Here is a 13,793-nt window from a genome sequence, read left to right as displayed (position 1 = left end):
GTCTGGGGGAAATTTGGGAATTTTGGGAATGGCGCTCAGGAGGGGTCGGGCTCCTGGAGCCGGAGCCTCACCATGCGGAGCAGCGCTTCCGAATAGGAGCGGAGCAGCGCCAGGGTCTCGGCATCCGGCGGCATCGGAGCGTCGGTGCCGGTGGCGGCGTCGGAGCGGCCGGAGCCGGAGCCGGATCCGTCCCGGAGCCGCAGCTCCATCTGCATCCAGGTGAATGTCCTGGTTAAGGCAGCCCGGAGCTGCTCCAGCTCCGCTTCCGTCGTATCCCCGAGCTGGGAAAACTGGGAAAGAGAAGGGAGAGAGCGGATTCGTGCCGGGATTTTGACTCCCTGGTTTCTTTTCCCAAAAAATCAGCATTGGATGGAAAAGTATCCAACTGCTGGACGCCTGGAAAAGCTTGAAATCCACCTGTGTAGGCTTCAATCCATTGGGAATGTTTGGGAATTCTGGGGGGGTGTGGAGCATTTGGGGATCTCTGCGGAAAATCGGTGCCGAGTGCTTCCCAGCGCTCGAAATCCACATGGATTTTTGGATCTGCCCGGAAAACTTAGCTGCATCCGTGTGGATTTTGAGCACCATGGGCTCCCGTTTCGGAGCCGGGAATTCCGCCATGGAAGCGGGAATGCCAATTCCGGAGCACCCACCTCGTCGTAGAGCCGGAGCAGCTCCCGGAATGCCGCCCGCAGCGGCTCCAGCTTCTCCTGGAAGCTCCGGCTGAGAGTTTCTATGGGATATTGGGAATGCTGTTGAACTGCCCCCGGCCATATCCGGAAGCTCAGAACCACTTTGGGGCTCCGAATCCAGGATTCCGGAATAATGGAGCTCAGGGGCCTTTCGGGATCTCACCTGACAATCCGCAAGGCGCCGCATCCGTTTTTCCTACCGTTTCCTGCGGTTTCGCTTCCAGCAGCTCCTAAAAATTCCAGTTGAGGCTAAATTTGGGGCTAAAACCCACGGATCTGGGGCTGGAATGGGACTTTTCCAGGTGATTTCCGGGCAGCGTGCAGGATCCCATTGGGAAAGCCTGGCTACACTTGGCAATGGGGGAATGTGGGATGCACTCCGGGTGCCCTAAGCTCTTTTTTGGGATGAGACTTGGAAAAATCTGTTATTTCTCCATCCCGACGGATGGTATCCCATTACCTCCAGCTTTCCCAGCTCCTGGGCCACTTCCATGTCGTCCTTCCCGGGTTCCGGAGCGTCGGCCGGAGGCTCCGGCCGAGGCCGGGGCAGGAAAGCGGCCGCCAGTCTGGGAGACAGAGAAGGATCATGGAAAAGGATCCTGCTTCGGGAGCATCCCGCAAGGCTCTGCCAGCGGATCCCCCCAAATCCCGGTTTTCCCATCGGGAAGCGGCTCCCACCGGCTGTTTTTCTGGCAGCGCGAGAGGAATCGGGCGGAAATGCTCAAACGCGGATTCAGGAAAAGGGATTTTTCTTCCTCTCCGGCTTCCGGAGGCTTCAGATCCGTCAAGGAGCCATCGAATTTCTCTGGAATTCCGGGAGAGCGTTAGCCGGGATGCTTCCCAATCCCGTGGATTTGAGTCACAGGGAGGGAAAAAGGGATAGAAGAAGAACCGGGATATGGCAAAACAAGGAAATAAAGCGAAAAAAAACGGGAGAAAATCCAAGCAGGGCATCCAATTCCCGGGTGGATAATGGGAAAGGTGCCGCTTGCTTCCCGTTTTCCCTACCTTCGGCATCCGCCAGCGTCTCAAAGTGCTGCTTAAGGAATTTCTCCTGCTCGGGAGTTTGTGGCTGGGAACCGGCGGGATTCGGGATCTCGGCGGCCTTTTCCGCGTCGCCGTCGGAATCATCTGCGGATGCAGCGGGATATTGGGAAGCAGAAGGCATCGGCGGGGCCTTTCCGGGATCTCGGAGAGAGCTCCGGTTTTCCCAGGATGCGGCCCCATTCCCGGTGTTACCTTCCAGCTCCTGGTGAGTTGCGGATATTCCCGGCGATGCAGCGGATGGAGAGTTTTCCGCGAGGTTTTCCGGATCCGTCGGATAAACGGGCTGCAGCGGCAGCTCCGTGGGGCGATTCCTTGGGGGAGACACAAGCGTCAGGCCTTGGCATTCCTTTGGAAAGCCTGGAAAAGCCCTTGGCATTCCGGAAAGTTTTCCGAAGGGAACCGGCCTGGATCCAGAGTGAGATTAAGTCGAGGAAATCCAGGGCGTTTCCAAGGGAATTTGGGATGTTTCCCTAAAAATATCCGTCCGGCTTCTGCTCAGCTCTGGGCTAACGGGTTTCCAGGGATTTCTCCAATCCCAGATTTTTCCAAGGGGACCGACCTGCTGCTTTCCATGGAGCTATCCTGGGAAGACGGCTCCTCTTCCAGGCTGGAGCTGGTGGCATTGAGGGATTCCAGCTCCCGACTGGCGTCGTCTCCGGAGAAAAACTCGGAATGCTGGAAGTCCTCCACGACGTTCCCGGGAGAGGTCTCCGTCTGCGGAGAGAATTCCAAGGAAAGGGAGGGGGGAAAGAAATCATCATTCCGGCATGGAGCAGCTCCGCGTGTCCCGGCCACGGGGAGCTGCCGGGAGCCTCCGGAGCGGCGTTTATCCCGGGAAAGGGATATCGGGATGCGCCGCGAGGGAATTCTGACCTCGGAGAGGAGCCGCTCCAGATTCCGGGGCTCCAGATCATCCTGGAATTGGCTTTTGCTGGGAGTGAAGGGAACGAGCTCGGCTTCCAGGAGGGTCCGGATGGGATTTTCCTCGGCACGCTCGGCCCACCTTCCCTGCGGCCGGTAGCTCATCCGGGAATTCGGGGCCGCGTTATCCGCGTTATCCGCCTCTCCCAGCTGGAAGAGAGGGAAAAGGGCCCCAGCCGGAGCGGGAAACATCGGGAAAAGCCTCGAGCTCTGGATCATGGGAATGTTGGAGGGACACGGAGGCGCTTCCGATGGCTCCGGAGGGTTCTGCTCACCAGCCTCTTGGCCCACATGGGAAGCTTCCCGTTGGTCAGGAGACAGGTCGGCTCTGGAAAAGGAAGCGGGAATGAGGGGAAAAGCGGGAAAAAGGGGAAATCCGGAAGCCCCGGCTGCCGCTTCCGCCTTTTCCGCACCCGGTTCCGCGTCCCCTTTGGAAGGAGTCCGCAGGGATGCAGCCTCCTCGTCGGATTCCTCATCCGAGGGCTCTCCGAGGGCCCCTGTCCCGCTGGGAACGGCCACGTACGTCTCCCGCCTGGAAAAGAGCGGGATGAGCCGGAGCCTCCGTCTTCCCGGAGCCGCTTCCCGGGAATGCCGGAGACCTGCTCTGCCGGGACGGATCCGCTTCCTTGGGCGGGAGCTGCTCCAGCTCCAGGAGATGCTGCCGCATCCGCGCGGTGATTTCCGGAGCCAGGTGCCAAACGAAAACGCAGCTGGAAAAACAAGGTTTTCCCTCGGGATCGCACGGATTCCCGCTTATCCCGAGGGTTTTTTCGCCGCGTGGAATTCGGACAACGGCTCCGTCTTAATCCCAATTCATTCCCCGGCCGAACTAATCCCGGAGGTTGTTCAACATCCGAGGCAAGCGCGGCCGGGGAAATTCCCTCCCGGAGCATCCCGAGGGAAAAATATTCCCGGGAAAAGGGTTTTTTGGGATGGCACCTGTCTCCGGAGACGGTGATGAGGCGCTTGCAGTCGTAGGTGAACCTCATTCCCGTGACCAGTTCTGTAGGATGAGGGAAGAAATCCCGGATTTTCCGAAGGTTGCGGCGTTCCCGGCGCTTTCCCGCTTTGCGGAAAACTCACCGGAGTGGCCGAACATCCTGGCCACGCACTCGCCCGAGTGGAAGTCCAGGAGGGAGATGCTCTTGTCGGAGCAGCTCGTGGCCAGGAACGTTCCCGAGGGATCCAGCTGCACCTGGAGGAAGGGAATCCGCGGAATTCCATGGATTCACCAGCCGTTTTCCCTGGAAAAGGTGGGAATTACCTTCAGGAGCGCCCCGTCCTCGCCCTGCGAGCCTTTGTAGCAGCCCTTGGGCTTCCCGCTGGCGGCGTCGTAAATCCTGCGGGAAATGGCGGATTTGCCGCTTTTCCGGGCGGAAAAGCGGCCCGAGCGAGCCCGGAAAAGCGGGAAAACCCACCGGACATTCCGATCCTGGCAGGCCACGGCCACGGAGCGCTGCGTGATGTCCACGTCCATGTCGTAGAGCGTCGTCTTCTCGGCCACGTGGTGAGTCCGGACGAAGCTCAGCCCATCCGCGAGCTGCGGGAATGCCGACGGATCCGGAATCCCGACGGATCCGGAATCCCAACGGATCCGGTATGATCCCTTGGGATGGTGGAGCCATCAGGAATTTTCGGCTGGATTTCTCCCACCTTTTGAGCGTGCCGGAAATAGATGCTCTTATCCGCGCCGCAGCTGATGAGCTGGACTTGGCCATTCCCTAAAAAAAAAAGGGGGAAAAAACACCGGGAATGTCAATCGGAGCCTGCAAATTCCTTAGGAAATCCCCCAGGTGATGCTAAAACCTGATTATTCCAGAGGGGATTCATGGATACAGGGGAACACCGGAGCCCAAGCGGCTCCGCGTGTTGATCCGCCGGGATTGTTTGGGATGCGGAGTATCCCAACGGCTGGAATGTCGGGCTGGATCCGAGGTACCCACCGGCGAATTTCACGGATGTGATCGCGGATGAGTGGTCATCCAGGGTCTGCTCCAGCCGGTAGTTTTTATCCACGTTCAGGACATGGATCAGGCGATCCCGGCTCGCTGACGCCAACAACGCGACACCTGGAAGCGGGAAAAACGGGATCCCGCCGGCTGTTCCCGGGAAGAGCGGCGCTTCCCGGGAGAAATCCGGGTCTTTTCGCCGTTGCCGTGGGGGAAACGGGTGGAAAACTGGCAAATTTAACCCTCGCTGGGGAAAAATGAGGGAATTCTCTACTAGGGAATTCTAATATTCCAAAGGAAGCCAAAAAAACGGGATTTAACGGAGCGGCTCCGCAGTACAGGTTGAGCTGGGGTGTAGTTGGCGCCTGTGCTACAACCGCCCCGGGTTTTATCCCGTTTCCCGGTGTTTTTTTCCCGGCCGAGCTCGTTTTTCCACATGCTCTGAGTCCGCTTTAATCCCGGGAATCTCAAGGTGTCTTTTCCGGGAAAACCGGAGCTCGGAGGAGCCGCCTTTGCCCTCAGCTAGAAAGGGCCTGGGAAACCAAGGGAATTCCCAGGTTTTTCCTGGGGCCACTTACCCGTTTCTGCTTGGAATATTCCCAAATTCCGCTCGGAATATTCCCGTGCTCGGTTAGCACTTACCCGTTTCCGGCTTGGAATATTCCAAACAAAGCACCTCGGAATCGTGCGCTTCCACCTTGGCCACTTCCCGCATGAAGCGCAGCTCGTGGATCCTGCCCGGAAAAAGGGGAGCGCGAGCTCGGCTTGAACCCGGAAAAACACGGAAAACGGAGCGGGAAGAGCAGCGGGAAGAGCAGCGGGAAGAGCAGCGGGAAGGGACCCAAAATGGAGCTTTTTGGCCCCAAAACCTCATGCCTGAGGGTGCCACCACGGTCGCCTGAGGCCAAATATCGGCCATCCGGGCTGATCCGGAGGACGCGGACGCCGGATTTGCCATCGGCAAAGGCGCCGTTTTCGCCGCGCTCGGAAGCGCCGCCGGAATCTTGGAGGTGCTGGGTGTTGTTGTCCACGTAGACGATGTTCAGGAGGCTCTGGAAGAGGGAAAAGCGGGAATGTCGACGGATGCGCTCGCTTTCCCGGGATGGCTTGGAAGGAGGAGGCGGGCTGGGGGTTTTAGGGAATTTTAGGGAATTCCCGATGCGGCTCCGGGATGTCGGGAATGTGGTGGGAATCGCTTACGGTGCTGTAGGCGTTGCCCGGGTGGGAATGGCTTCCCAAATTCCACGTGCGGATGGTGTTATCCGAGGAGCACGTGAGGAAGGAGCCGGGCGGCAGGCAGGATCTTGGCTCCTCCAAGTCGGGATAAACCTGCTCCGGGCAAAGGAAAAGCGCCGTCCGGAGCGGATTTTCCGGATAAGGCAGGATGGGGAGAAGGGAAAAGCGGGATTTTCCGGCCTCACCTCGACGCTCCACACGAAGGAGCTGTGGAAAAGCTCGGAGCAGACCCGGCGCACGCGGCCGATATCCCGCACGTCCCACACGTAGATGCTGTGATCCCTGTAGACGCAGGAAAGCCAGGAACGCCGCGGATCGTAGGCCAGGGCGACGGCGTCGGGATACTCCCAATCCGGCCGCCTGCGGGGAAAACCAGGAGCTTTCCCGTCATCTTCCCCATGGGAATCCCGGCACGAAGCCCTTTCTGACCTCCGGAAGCTCCGGCAATGGATTTGGGAGGGATTTCAACCCTCGTTAATTCCCACAATGGCTTTGGAAGCGATTCCCAACTTCTTGGAGCTTCGGGAAAGGGTTTGGAAGTGGTTTCAAACCTCTTAAAGCTCCGGGAACGGGTTCGGAACCGATTTGAAACCTCTTAAAGCTCCGGGAAAGGATTTGGAGCTGATTTCCAATCACTTGGAGCTCCGGGAAAGGATTTGGAGCCGATTCAGAACCTCTTAAAGCTCCAGGAAAGGATTTGGAACTGATTTCCAATCGCTTGGAGCTCCGGGAAAGGGTTTGGAACCGATTCCGAATCCTTTCAAGCTTCGGGAAAGGATTTGGAGCGATTTTGGAACCTCTCTAACCTCCAGCGACGGGTTTGGAATGGATTTCCCATTGATTTTAGCCCTGACAATGGGTTTGGAATCAAATTCCAATGGTTTTAAGCTCTGCCAAAGGGTTTGGAATTGATTTCAAACCTCTTTGGGCTTCAATGAAGGTTTTAAAACCGATTTCAAACCTCTTTGAGCTTCAGTAAAGGGTTTGAACCCGATTTCAAACCTCTTCGGGCTTCATTGAAAGTTTTAAAATGGGTTTCAAACCACTTTGGGCTTCAATGAAGGTTTTAAAACCGATTTCAAAGCTCTTCGGTCTTCAATGAAGAATTTAAAACCGATTTCAAACCTCTTTGAGCTTCAGCAAAGGGTTTGAACCCGATTTCAAACCACTTTGGGCTTCATTGAAGGTTTCAAAATCGATTTCAAACCTCTTTGGTCTTCAATGAAGGATTTAAAACCGATTTCAAATCTCTTTGAGCTTCAGCAAAGGGTTTGAACCCGATTTCAAACCACTTTGGGCTTCATTGAAGGTTTCAAAATCGATTTCAAACCTCTTTGGTCTTCAATGAAGGATTTAAAACCGATTTCAAACCTCTTTGAGCTTCAGCAAAGGGTTTGAACCCGATTTCGAACCTCTTTGGTCTTCAGTGAAGGATTTAAAATCGATTTCAAACCTCTTTGGGCTTCATTGAAGGTTTTAAAATGGGTTTCAAACCACTTTGAGCTTCAGCAAAGGGTTTAAACCCGATTTAAAACCTCTTTAGGCTTCATTGAAGGTTTTAAAATCGATTTCAAACCTCTTTAGGCTCCAATGAAGGTTTCAAAATGGGTTTCAAACCACTTTGGTCTTCAATGAAGGTTTTAAAACCGATTTCAAACCTCTTTGAGCCTCAGCAAAGGGTTTGAACCCGATTTCAAACCTCTTTGAGTCTCAGCAAAGGGTTTGAACCCGATTTCAAACCTCTTTGAGCTCCACTGAAGGTTTCAAAATCGATTTCAAACCTCTTTGGTCTTCAGTGAAGGATTTAAAATTGATTTCAAACCACTTTGGGCTTCAATGAAGGTTTTAAAACCATTTTCAAACCTCTTTGGGCTTCATTGAAGGTTTTAAAATCGATTTCAAACCTCTTTAGGCTCCAATGAAGGTTTCAAAATGGGTTTCAAACCACTTTGGGCTTCAATGAAGGTTTTAAAACCGATTTCAAACCTCTTTAGGCTCCAATGAAGGTTTCAAAATGGGTTTCAAACCACTTTGGGCTTCATTGAAGGTTTTAAAACCGATTTCAAACCTCTTTGAGCGTCAGCAAAGGGTTTGAACCCGATTTCAAACCACTTTGGGCTTCATTGAAGGTTTTAAAACCGATTTCAAACCTCTTTGAGCTTCAGCAAAGGGTTTGAACCCGATTTCAAACCACTTTGGGCTTCAATGAAGGTTTTAAAACCATTTTCAAACCTCTTTGGGCTTCATTGAAGGTTTTAAAATCGATTTCAAACCTCTTTAGGTTTCAATGAAGGTTTCAAAATGGGTTTCAAACCTCTTTGGACTCCAATGAAGGTTTCAAAATCGACTCCAAACCTTTTCCAGCCTCACCGAAGCCTTTGAACCGGTTTCACACCGGTTTCACACCAGTTTCACTCCGGTTTCGCTTCCCCGGGGGTTTGAAGGCGCCATTTTCACGCCCAAACTGCCCCTTTTTCCGGGTTTTTCCCGGCGGATCCGCACCGGGCACCGGGGCCGTGTGGCTTGGGAAGATCCGTGACGTAGCGGAGATCCCGGGCCAGGAAAACGCGGACGGAGCCGCCGGCGCCGCCGCAGAACACGAAGTCGCCGCCGGCGCAGACGCAGTTGGCCTGGGGCACCTGGAAAACGGGGTGGTTTAGGGGGGAAAAACGGGAATTTGGGGGGAAAAAAAAAGGGAATTTTGGGGGGAAAACGGGAATTTGGGGGGAAATGGGAATTTTGGGGGGGAAAACGGGAATTTTGGGGGAAAAACGGGAATTTTTGGGGGGAAAAACGGGAATTTTTTGGGGAAAAACGGGAATTTGGGGGGAAAAACGGGAATTTGGGGGGAAAACGGGAATTTGGGGGGAAAACGGGAATTTGGGGGGGAAAACGGGAATTTGGGGGGGAAAACGGGAATTTGGGGGGGAAAACGGGAGTTTGGGGAAAACGGGAATTTTGGGGGGAAAAATGGGGGATTTTGGGGGAAAAATGGGAATTTTGGGGGAAAAATGGGAATTTGGGGGGAAAAACGGGAATTTGGGGGAAAAAACGGGAATTTTGGGGGGGAAAAAGGGGAATTTGGGGGGAAAACCGGGAATTTTGGGGGGGAAAACGGGAATTTGGGGGGGAAAACGGGAATTTGGGGGAAAAATGGGAATTTTGAGGGGAAAATGGGAATTTGGGGGAAAAATGGGAATTTTTTGGGGAAAAAGGAAATTTGGGGGGAAAACAGGAATTTTGGGGGGAAGACTGAGAATTTTGGGGGAAAATGGGAATTTGGGGGGGAAAACGGGAATTTTGGGGGGAAAACGGGAATTTGGGGGGGAAAACGGGAATTTTGGGGGAAAAACAGGAATTTTGGGGGAAAAACAGGAATTTTGGGGGAAAAACGGGGAGTTTTGGGGGGAAAACGGGAATTTTTGGGGAAAAAAGGGATTTTGGGGGAAAAAATGGGAATTTGGGGGAAAAAACAGGAATTTGGGGGAAACGGGAATTTTGGGGGGAAAATGGGAATTTTGGGGGGAAAATGGGGAATTTTGGGGAAAAATTTGGAATTTTGGGGGAAAAACGGGAATTTTGGGGGAAAAACGGGAATTTTGGGGGAAAAACGGGAATTTTGGGGGGGAAAAGGGGAATTTGGGGGGAAAAAGGGGAATTTTGGGGGAAAACCGGGAATTTTGGGGGTCAAAAGGGGAATTTGAGGTGTACCTTGAGCGGGAGGCAGGCGCGGAGGCCGCGCGCGGGGTCCAGGCGGCAGAGCAGCCCCGCGCGGGCCACCACGAAGGTGGCGCCGGCGGTGACGGTGGCACCGCAGAACTCGTTGTCCCGCAGCTCCCCCAGCAGCCCCGAGCGTCCCGCCAGCGGCACCGGCTCCGCGGCCTGCGGGATTCCCGGGAATGGCGGAATTCCGGGGATTCGGGGGGGGGAAGGGGGGCGTCGGGGGCACCTTGAGGTCCCGCGAGGGCGGCAGGGTCCAGAACTTGAGGTGGCGCTGGCCCGCGGTGACAAAGTGGGTGTCCTCGGGGAAGGCCAGCGCCAGGACGCGGCAGGACAGCTTGTTGGAAGCCACCAGCGCTGCCCGCTGCCGGGAGGAAGGGAAACAGGAAAAGGGGGGAAAAGGGGGGGAAAAGTGGGGAAAGGGGGGGAAAAGGGGGGAAAAGGGGGGAAAAGGAGGGAAAAGGAGGGAAAAGGAGGGAAAAGGAGGGAAAAGGAGGGAAAAGGAGGGAAAAGGAGGGAAAAGGAGGGAAAAGGAGGGAAAAGGAGGGAAAAGGAGGGAAAAGGAGGGAAAAGGAGGGAAAAGGAGGGAAAAGGAGGGAAAAGGAGGGAAAAGGAGGGAAAAGGAGGGAAAAGGAGGGAAAGGAGGGAAAAGGGGAAAAGGGGAAGGGAGAAAGGGGGAAGGAAAAGGGGAAGGGGAAAAGGAGGGAAAAGGGAAGAGGGAAAGGGGAAGGGGGAAGGGAAAAGAAGGGGGAAAAGCGGGAAGGGAAGGGGTAAAAAAGGAACAGGAGGGAAAAAAGGAAAAATAAGAAAAAAAGGAAAGAAAAGGAAAGGAAGGAAAGAGAAGGAAAGGAAGAAGAAAGAAGGAAAGGAAGAAGAAAGAAGGAAAGGAAGAAGAAAGAAGGAAAGGAAGAAGAAAGAAGGAAAGGAAGAAGAAAGAAGGAAAGGAAGAAGAAAGAAGGAAAGGAAGAAGAAAGAAGGAAAGGAAGAAGAAAGAAGGAAAGGAAGAAGAAAGAAGGAAAGGAAGAAGAAAGAAGGAAAGGAAGAAAAGAGCGAAAGAGGAAAAAGAAGGAAAGGAAGAAAAGAGGGAAAGAGGAAAAAGAAGAAAAGGAAGAAAAGAGGGAAAGAGGAAAAAGAAGAAAAGGAAGAAAAAGGGAAAGAGGAAAAAGAAGAAAAGGAAGAAAAAGGGAAAGAGGAAAAAGAAGAAAAAGAAGAAAAAGAAGAAAAAGGGAAAGAAGAAAAAAAAGGAAAAGAAGAAAAAGAGAGAAAAAAGGAAAGGAAGAAAAAAGGAAAAGAGAGAAAGAGGAAAAAGAAGGAAAGGAAGAAAAAAGGGGAAAAAGGAAATAGAAGGAAAAGAAGAAAAAGGGAAAGAAGTAAAATGGGAAAGAGGAAAAAGAAGGAAAGGAAGAAAAAAGGGAAAGCGGGAAAGAGGAAAAAGAAGAAAAGAGAGGGGAGGAAGGAGAGGGGAGGAAGGAGAGGGGAGGAAAGAGAGGGGAGGAAAGAGAGGGGAGGAAAGGAGGGTAGATGGGGTCAGCGGGTGGTGCTCGGGGCACATTCCCGGCGCATTCCCAGCGTATTCCCGGCGCATCCCGGCGATCCGGCGTCACCTTCCAGTCCCAGACGCGGACGGTGCCGTCGTGCTGGTGGCCCACGGAGACGAGGAGCGCAGCGGCGGGCGCGAAGGCCACGCAGGCCACGCCGTGCCGGTGCCCGGGCAGCGCGCCCAGCGGCGCCCGCTCCGCCACGGCCCACACGCGCACGGCCGGCCGCGGCCCGTGCTGCCGGAAAACACCCGGAATGCTCACCGGGAAGCGCCCGCGACACCCCTCTCCATCGGGAAAACCAGCGGGATGCGGCAATCCACGCGGTTTTCCCAATGGGACCCACCTCTCCGGTCGCTAGGAGCTTGCCGTCGGGGGAGAACGCGACGGCGCTGAGGGTTTTCCTGGGAAAAACAGGGATTGGGAGCAAGAAGCTGCTTTTTGGGGAGTTTCCGGGGGTTTTCGGGTGCGGGAATGGCTGGGAATACCTGGAAGTGTTCAGGATGTGCTGCTGCGTGTTGCGCTGCGGGTTCAGGATGACCACGACGCAGCTGGGAAAAGAGGGAAGCGGGAGGGAAGCGGGAATCCGGTTTTTCCCCGGATTTCGGCTTTTCGGAGCACTTCCCGCGGGAGCATTTGTATGGAAAAGGGATTAAAAGTGGGAAAAGCCAACGGTTGAGCCAAAGCGGGCTCTTTCCTGGCCGTTTTGGGGGGAATTCCGGCGTTTCTGGGCACACAAGGAGTGGGGTGGGAGCTTCCCGCGGGATGCGGGCGCTCACCCCGCCGGATACGCGACGTTCCCGCTGGCGGGATCGCAGGCCAGGCCGCTGCTCGTCGCCGTCGTGATTCCCAGCACCCGCTCCAGCACGACCTGGAATGGGGGAGGCGAGCAAATTATCAATTAATAAATTAATTAATCAGTTAATTAATTAATTAATTAAACCCCCAAGACCCCTTTTCCAAGGGGGTTTTATCCCATTTGGAGCCCCCCGGTTTGGGGCTACATAAATCGAATTGATGGAGCAGAGGCCCCGCCCCTTCTGTAAGCCCCGCCCCCAGACCCCAATCCTGTCCCCATGGGGTTCCCGCAAGCCCCGCCCCCTCTCTAAGCCCCGCCTACCACCAGATCCCGCCCCCAAAACGCCAACCTTGCCCCCGGGGGCCCCCAAGCCCCGCCCCCTCCCTAAGCCCCGCCCACCCCTCAGGACCGCTCCCGAGACACCAAGCCCCGCCCCATCCACAAGCCCCGCCCCCGCGGACGCCCCCAGGCCCCGCCCATCACCCTGACACCCCCCATGGGTTCCCCAAGCCCCGCCCCTCCGGGTACCCCCCCCAACCGCATCCCCTCCACAAGCCCCTCCCACTCCCCAAAGCCCAGCCCCAACACCCCCCAAGCTCCTCCCCCTCTTCACAATCCCCGCCTCCCCCCAACGGCCGCCCCCCTCCTCTCACGGCATCTTCCGGTCCCTGGTGCCGCGAGCGCCGCCGCAGGTTGAAGAGCGGCGGGGACTCGGTGCCGGCGCGGCCGCTGGCGCCGCCCGCGGCTCCCGCCATGGCTCGGGGCTCCGGGGCCGCCGCCGTTACCGCCCGCCGCCGCCGTTGCCGCCTCAGCGCCGAACTGCGCGCCGCCGCCGCCCATTGGCCGCCGCCCACGCCGTTCAACGCCGCCTCCGCCAATGGGCGGCGGCGCCGCCCGCCGCGGGCCCGCCCCCTGCCGAGTCGCGCCCCGCGCAGCCAATGGGCGGCGGCGCCGCGGGGAGGCCCCGCCCCGCCAGGCCCGTTTGGGGCCGCGCATGCGCGCGCGCGCCGTTGCTGGGGCAACGCGGCGCTCCCGCCCTTCCGCATCGCTGCGCGCGTGCGCGGCGTGACGGAACGTGACGCGCGTGCGCCGTGACGTGAGGCGGGGCCGGCGGCGGTGCCCGGCACTTCCGGGTCTGGGGAGTTTGTGACGTCGGGGCGCGTCACGGGCCGGACCGTGACGTCACGGCGTGAGAGAATGGGGTGGGGGAGGAGCTTGTGCCGGAGGAGGAGCCTGGGTAAAGATTGGGGGAGGAGCTTGTGGAGGGGGAGGGGCCTGGGGAAAGGGCCGAGGGGAGGGGCTTGTGAAAAGCGCCTGCGGGTGGGGAGGGGCCGGGGGGAGGAGCTTGTGGAGGGGGAGGAGCCTGGGAGGGGCGGGGCCTACGGGGTGTGAGGGTGGGGGGAGCGGATCCGTCCCGGCCCTTCCGTGCGTTTCCGTTTTCCCGGAGCCGGGATAATCCCGTGGCGGAGGAAACGGCACCGGATCCATCCGGCTCCCTCGTCCCGACCCCATCCCGAGCCTTTCCCGCCGCTCCCGCTGGGAATTCCCGGGGGGAATTCCCCGTCTTCATCCCTGCAGGTCTCCCTACAGCCGGAGCACGGCAACACCGCGACCTGCCAGGAGGAGGAACAGGCGGCATCGCAACAGGCGGCATCGGAACAGGCGCCACTGCAACAGGCCCAGGGGGAGGTGTTTCCCTCTGGGAATTACCCCCTGGGAATTGGGCTCTGGCTCCGTCGTCGGGGTGACAACGCCCCGATGGTTGTGCCGGTGACAGGGACCCCGCGAGGCTGCGGTGACGGTGACAAAGGCACAGCCGGATCGCTTGAATACAAGAGGGACAAAGCGACTGTGACTGGGGGGGGGGGATTTCCTGTCCCTTGGGGGCCAC

General features: G+C 56.7%; 1 protein-coding gene across 1 annotated transcript; it reads right to left on the bottom strand.

The window, feature by feature from the left end:
* Positions 1-10: 10 nt before the first annotated feature.
* On the bottom strand, positions 11-12,657 carry WDR62 (WD repeat domain 62). Its single transcript, XM_088537625.1, has 27 exons — positions 12,556-12,657; positions 11,883-11,974; positions 11,592-11,654; positions 11,450-11,507; positions 11,170-11,340; positions 9,795-9,929; positions 9,557-9,727; positions 5,810-5,938; positions 5,486-5,661; positions 5,252-5,343; positions 4,604-4,729; positions 4,314-4,381; positions 4,079-4,200; positions 3,925-4,000; positions 3,744-3,855; positions 3,600-3,663; positions 3,260-3,370; positions 3,074-3,192; positions 2,936-2,988; positions 2,613-2,810; positions 2,299-2,453; positions 1,701-2,050; positions 1,371-1,497; positions 1,153-1,258; positions 856-922; positions 654-733; positions 11-290 (listed from the first exon to the last, which is right to left on the bottom strand). Exons 1-27 carry the CDS (start codon positions 12,655-12,657, stop codon positions 36-38), a joined length of 3,378 nt encoding a protein of 1,125 aa, XP_088393751.1. The 3' UTR covers positions 11-35.
* Positions 12,658-13,793: the final 1,136 nt, after the last annotated feature.

This window comes from Tinamus guttatus, unplaced genomic scaffold, assembly GCF_059628265.1.
Source record: "Tinamus guttatus ecotype Peru unplaced genomic scaffold, ASM5962826v1 Tinamus_guttatus_pri_ptg000827l, whole genome shotgun sequence".
Lineage (NCBI taxonomy): Eukaryota > Metazoa > Chordata > Aves > Tinamiformes > Tinamidae > Tinamus > Tinamus guttatus.
This window is presented reverse-complemented; position numbering and strand designations above follow the sequence as displayed.

Bases quoted from the DNA above. Each gene is read 5' to 3' on its own strand.
- WDR62 (XM_088537625.1), bottom strand. From the start codon at position 12,657: ATGGCGGGAGCCGCGGGCGGCGCCAGCGGCCGCGCCGGCACCGAGTCC. The intron at 3,856-3,924 runs GTAATTCCCACC...CCCTTCCTCCAG, and splicing joins AGGACGGGGCGCTCCTGAAG to GTGCAGCTGGATCCCTCGGG. The intron at 2,454-2,612 runs GTCAGAATTCCC...TTCTCTCCGCAG, and splicing joins TGGAGCGGCTCCTCTCCGAG to ACGGAGACCTCTCCCGGGAA.